This window comes from Perca fluviatilis, chromosome 12 (genome assembly GCF_010015445.1).
Source record: "Perca fluviatilis chromosome 12, GENO_Pfluv_1.0, whole genome shotgun sequence".
NCBI lineage: Eukaryota > Metazoa > Chordata > Actinopteri > Perciformes > Percidae > Perca > Perca fluviatilis.
In genome coordinates, this window is record NC_053123.1 from 28276324 (window position 1) to 28282323 (window position 6000).

Consider the following 6000-nt stretch of genomic DNA (forward strand, 5'->3'; position numbering starts at 1 on the left):
TTAAACCTTTTCTCCTCTCTTACCACCCAGACTCGTTGCTATGGCAGCAGGTGGCCAGCAGCAGAGAGGAGTGTGTCCAGATCGACACACTGATCCCCGGAGGTCACTATCAGTTCAGAGTGCGAGCCTCCAACCGCTGGGGGGTCGGCCCCCCATCCGAGCCCTCAAATATGGTCACCCTGCCCACTAGCAGTACGTCTGCACACGCGCACACACACAAACACACACAGTTTCATAATGTGGGCGCAACACCCATTTTCCCACAGAGAACATCTTCAAAGGAATAGTTCAAAAATTTTCAAAATTGTTTATTTTTTTTTCTTTACAATAGTGAATGAACAATCGGTAACACTTTACTTGAAGGTATCTACATAAGAGTGACATGACACAGTCATGACACATGAAGCCTAAGCCTAACCATAACTTGTCATGACAAAACCGAATGACACTTACTAAAGAAGCGTTGTGTTATGACTTGTTTATAATGTTTTATGACACGTTCATGACCGTGTCCTGTCACTCTTACTCAGAAAACTTCAAGTAAAGTGTAACCTATCAATCTCATGCTAGCACAGTGAAAAAAAAATGTATTTTGTTTATTTAACCCTAACATAAATATAAAAAATATATATATATTTATTTTTCAATTTTAGGGTAAGTTGCGTTCTTACAGTGTAACAGAATCAGGTTAGCTGTTTCCCTGTTGTTTTTAGTCTTTATGCTAAGCTAGGCTAACGGCATCCCGATTCCAGCTCTGTACTCAATGCAAGATATGAGATTAGAAAAGATATAGATCTTTTTTTTTTTTTTTACAGCCAATGATTATTTTGAATTTATATCACACTAGGCTGTCTACACCATCTTAATAATACAACCTATTAATAGATGCATCAAAACAGCTTACATTAAAGCCATATCCACAGTCTGTTAGACTAAAGCAAAAGTCTAAACTCCTGCCAGACTGCCCCTGGAGACTGTGATTTTCATTACACCATAACAGGAATGTGTGGGACAGAACACATGATGCAGTGATGATGTCGAGAGGGTTGCACTAGGGAAAAGCTCATGTAGTGTTGAAGAAGTTCAAAGGGTTAATCCTTCAATCTCCTGCTCTTTCGCTGTCCAGACTCTGGGTATGATGGAACAGGGATCCAGTGGAAAGAGAACTTTGAGTCAACCTTCTCTGAGATCTGTGAAATTGGGAGGTAAACTGTCGCAAATCACTGAGTTTCGAAACAATGTCTTTCACAACCCAAAATTGATTTTCAACCCAGGTGTTGAGAGTTGTGTGTGTGTGTGTGTGTGTGTGTTTTATTTTTAAAAATTCAGCCTCTCTTCTGCTTGTTTGTTTCACCAGGGGACGGTTTTCAGTGGTGAGGAAATGTCTCAACAAGTCTACAAAGAAAGAGGTAGGGCATCCCTGACAGTTTGATTTGGTGTTGTTAACCTGTTGTCAAGTGGGTATTGCTCTTTACTGTTCAGGTAACTGTTCAGGCAAGTGTTTAGCTTAAAGGGCTAATCCTGCGCAAAATGAACCTAGGAGTTAATTACACATGTGTGCCGAGTCGACCGTTCTCTGGGATATGTTTTCATGCTAATCGAATGTGACCAGTTTTAGTGCAAACCGCTAATTAGCTTATAATGCTAGTCGTCGGGGCAGAGGGTAAAGTAAAAAGAAATCTCTATTTCTATACCACTAACAAGGCTCAAAATAGCACCACACTTCCACGGTAGCATAATGAGGGTCCCTACATGTAAACCGAAGCATTGAGAACTTTGGAAGTGTACAGACAGCTTATTAAAAAGATAGTTTATAAAAACAGTACCGTTCACGTATATAGGCGGGCGCCATCTTGGGAAAGCAGTCACGACCAGTCAAATGACAAACGCCGTGCTTGAGCTATGTTCCTGGTTACACAGCGTTTGTCGTTCGACTGGTCGTGACTGCTTTTCACTTACAAAGTTCTCAATGCTTCGGTTTACAAGTAGAGACCCTCATTATGCTACCAAATGTATTATGAGTTGACATTTAGGTTGCAGTTTGGTCTATTTATGTGTTTTAAGATGCACTTAAACATTTTTATTTTAAGTATATTTTATTCCCAAAGTATTAATGTTCATCTTCAGTAGATTTTAAGAGACTTTTAATTGAAAAAAGGTAGTTTTTAAACATTTCTAAATATATTAGTTTGTTTCTATGCATTTCAGCTTCCGGTGAAGTTTGTGTTTATGTGTTTCAGGTTAAAGCGAAGAATTTATTTCTTGAAAAATAGCAGCATATCTGTATTTCTCACTTTGAAGTTGCATATTTCAGTTTGCAGTGAATTTCGTCTTTCAGTGTGTTGTTCTTCTGTTCAGGTTGCGGTTAAATTTGTGAGTAAGAAGATGCAGAAGAAGGAGCAGGTGGCTCACGAGGCGGACGTCCTTCGACATGTACAGCATCACCAGCTGGTGGCGCTGTCGGACACGTACGAGTCTCCCACCTCTCTGATGCTGATCCTGGAGCTGTGAGTCTGACTCAGTCAAAGGAACTCTCGCTTTAAGATTCAAACTAAGTCCCTTTTATGCAGTTAACTTATGATGGATTAATGTACCTGCAAATGTTTTTTTGGGGGGGGATTTTGACAATGCCTTCTGTTATAGGGTTGTAGAGGTTGTTTATTGAAAACAAAAATGGATTAAGAACACTTTGATAAGGGTATGGACAGTTCAAAAAGGGTAGGACCCGAAAAGCATTTTGCTTCTTTGTAATCCCTTACGGACAAGAGTATTTATTTAAGAGTATTTATTTATTCTGCTTATTCTGGCTTTGTCTTTGTTTATAGTGAAATATAAAAAAAATGTGTCTTGTATTTTAAGCTTTTATATGTATATATATATATATATATATATATATATATTACATATATATATATATTGTGTGTGTGTATATATATATATATATATATATATATATATATATATATATATATATATATATATATATATATAAACTATTCATTCATGCATTAATCTGAATGTTACTTAATGTGTGTGTGTGTGTGTGTGTGTGTGTGTGTGTGTGTGTGTGTGTGTGTGTGTCAGGCTTGAGGGCGGTCGTTTGCTCGATTACCTGGTCGCCCACGATGAGCTGATGGAGGAGAAGGTGGCGTTCTTCATCAGAGAGACACTAGAGGCCCTGCAGCACCTTCATACCTGCAGAGTGGCACACCTGGATCTGAAGGTGAGAACTACAGTATATGTGTGTGCGCGCTGTGGCTTACTACCAGTTGGAAGGTTGGTGGATCAATCCCTGGCCCTGCAGTCCCATGTCGAAGTGTCCTCGGGCAAGACACTGAACCCCAAATTGCCCCCGTTGCTGCGCCTTCGGTGTGTAAATGTTTGTGAATGTGTATCTCATGAGCAGGTGGCACCTTGTATGGTGGCAGCCTCTGCCACAATGTATGAACCTAAACCAGAGAAATCGATATTAAAAAGACAGAGCTGTGGCACTGTTCACTCAAAAAAGTTGGCAAACTGTTTTTCTGTGGCAGCCTCGGCCACAGTGTATGAATGTGTGTGTGAATAGTTCCTGTACTAGTAAAAGCGCTTTGAGTAGTAGTTAAGACTAGAAAAGCGCTATATAAATACAGTCCATTGTGGCCAGGTTGGCTCAGTGGGTAGAACAGGCGCACATATAATTGGAGGTTTATGCCTCGATTCAGAGGTCCAGGGTTCGAATCCGACCTGTGACGATTTCCTGCATGGTAGAGCGTGCGCCCCATATCCAGAGGCTCAGTCCTCGTCGCAGCAGCCGTGGGTTCAATTCTGACCTGCAGCCCTTTGCTGCATGTCATTCCCCCTCTTTCTCCCCTTTCATGCCTGAAACTGTCGTGTTAAATAAAGGCCTAAAACGGCAAAAAAAAAAAAGTTACTAAAGTAAAAGTATGTAATATATTAAAATTAAAAGTAGTAAATGCAGAAAAATCCTCACATTTTAATTCAATTCAATTTTATTTATAGTATCAAATCATAACAAGAGTTATCTTAGGACACTTTACAGATAGAGTAGGTCTAGACCACACTCTATAATTTACAAAGACCCAACAATTCCAGTAATTCCCCCCAAGAGCAAGCATTTAGTTCGACAGTGGCGAGGAAAAACTCCCTTTTAGGAAGAAATCTGGGACAGACCCAGGCTCTTGGTAGGCGGTGTTCGTGGCATAGCAGGGCACTGCATGGCGTCTCTGGACATAGCAGGGCAGAGCATGGCAGGGTGTAGCAACGTAGCAGGGCGTAGCAAGACGCAGCAGGACGTAGCAGAGCACTGCAGAGCTTAGCAGGGTGTAACAGGGCATAGCAGGGCGCGGAGCAGGACCACCGGGACAGAAAAAAAACATAAGGACTCCGGGGAATAAGCTCCCCAGAGCTAGGTTAGTAACAAGCATTTCTGGGACATGGATGCACACAGATGGAAAGAGAGAGGAGAGAGGAGCTCAGTGTGTCAAAGGAAGTCCCCCGGCAGTCTAACACTATGACAGCATAATTAAGAGAGACAGGTTAAGGAGAGGAGCCTGGTCGGGCTAGAACTGTCCCCTGCCTTTTAGAAACTGGAAACGATCCAAACAGTTCTGTCAATCAACTAAGTGTTTAATGGTCTAATCATTTCAGCTGGACTTTTATATTGTTATATTGTTGGGTAGTTTAATTTATAATAAAACATTGTATTTTGATTTTGCATTTTGTTTGCATATTTGGGTTTTGTAAAGTAACTAGTAACTAAAGCTGTCAGATGAATGTAGTGGAGTAAAAAGTACACTATTTCTCTCTGAAATGTAGCGGAGTAGAAGTAGAAAGTAAAGTAAAAGTACCTCAAATTGGTACTTGAGTAAATGTACTTGGTCCCAGTCCACCACTGCTCCTTATGATGCCTTTTATGTCTTTGTTTCTAAGTTACACATATTAAAAATTTTGGAGATACAATTTCAAACATTTTGTCATTTTTTTAAAGAATCATCTGTATTTTTAACATAAAATCATTAACTCTGATCTGATTGTGAATCTGCTTCTCTGTCCTGCAGCCTGAGAACATCATGGTGGACCTCCGCTCTCCCACCCCGGGCATTAAGCTCATCGACCTGGGCGATGCCGTGCAGCTGTCCGCCCACCGCCGTTACGTCCACCTCTTGCTCGGAAACCCAGAGTTCGCTGCGCCCGAGCTCATCCGGGGCACGCCGGTCTCCGTCGCGACGGACTTGTGGAGCGTCGGCGTGCTGTCCTACGTGATGCTCAGCGGCGTTTCCCCGTTTCTGGACGAATCGCCGGAGGAAACCTGCGTCAACATCTGCCGCCTGGACTTCTGCTTCCCGGACGAATACTTCCACGACGTGAGCCAGGCGGCGAGGGATTTTGTGTCCTCGGCGCTGCAGCAGGATCCCAGGAAGAGGCCGAGCGCTACCTCCTGTCTGCAGCACCCGTGGGTGGGCCGCGGGGGTGCACACGGTGGGGAGTACTCCAAGACGCCCCTGGACACCACACGGTTGGCCACATTCATTGACCGAAGGAGACAGCTGCATGACGTTCGGCCCATCACGAATATCAAAGGGCTGGTGAGCAGCAGCGTGGGCAACACACTGTGACGGAGAGAGGGGCTCTGAGTGTTGGAACACTCAATAACAATCCAGCTGGGAGCACCAGGGCACCCACAGTAACATTACAAAAATATTAGAAGCATTTCATTATCTGTAGTATTTATTAATGTGCGAGTGGGAAAGGGAGTTGGTTGCCTGAACCCTTCCTGTGGCGCCACGAGGCAACTCTGTCACCACTAGACCAAACTTCTAATCAGAAGAAATAATTGGAGTTCACGGCTGTACGATATTTAATTACGACTAACCCTCTGATCTCTGTTCGCCTTGTATCAACCATTAATTACATGTAGTCTCGCTTTGCCAGACCTTCCTCCGCAGTGCTGCGGAGGAGGGTCTGGCTAGTCCACACAGCAGTGTGGGATGGGAGAGA

The 6000-nt window shown here is 42.9% G+C and overlaps 1 protein-coding gene across 5 annotated transcripts in view; it reads left to right on the plus strand.

The window, feature by feature from the left end:
* kalrna (kalirin RhoGEF kinase a) overlaps positions 1 to 6000 on the plus strand; it is a 189886-nt gene extending 183886 nt beyond the window's left edge. For 3 of the 5 annotated variants that reach the window (XM_039818010.1, XM_039818011.1, XM_039818012.1), the window contains 6 exons: positions 31 to 192; positions 1127 to 1205; positions 1358 to 1409; positions 2359 to 2507; positions 3085 to 3223; positions 5061 to 5618. In XM_039818010.1, the coding sequence (XP_039673944.1) occupies positions 31 to 192; positions 1127 to 1205; positions 1358 to 1409; positions 2359 to 2507; positions 3085 to 3223; positions 5061 to 5618 (1139 nt within the window). Of the gene's footprint in view, positions 1 to 30; positions 193 to 1126; positions 1206 to 1357; positions 1410 to 2358; positions 2508 to 3084; positions 3224 to 5060 lie in introns of all 5 variants that reach the window. The other 2 variants (XM_039818007.1, XM_039818008.1) reach the window with 1 other exon arrangement.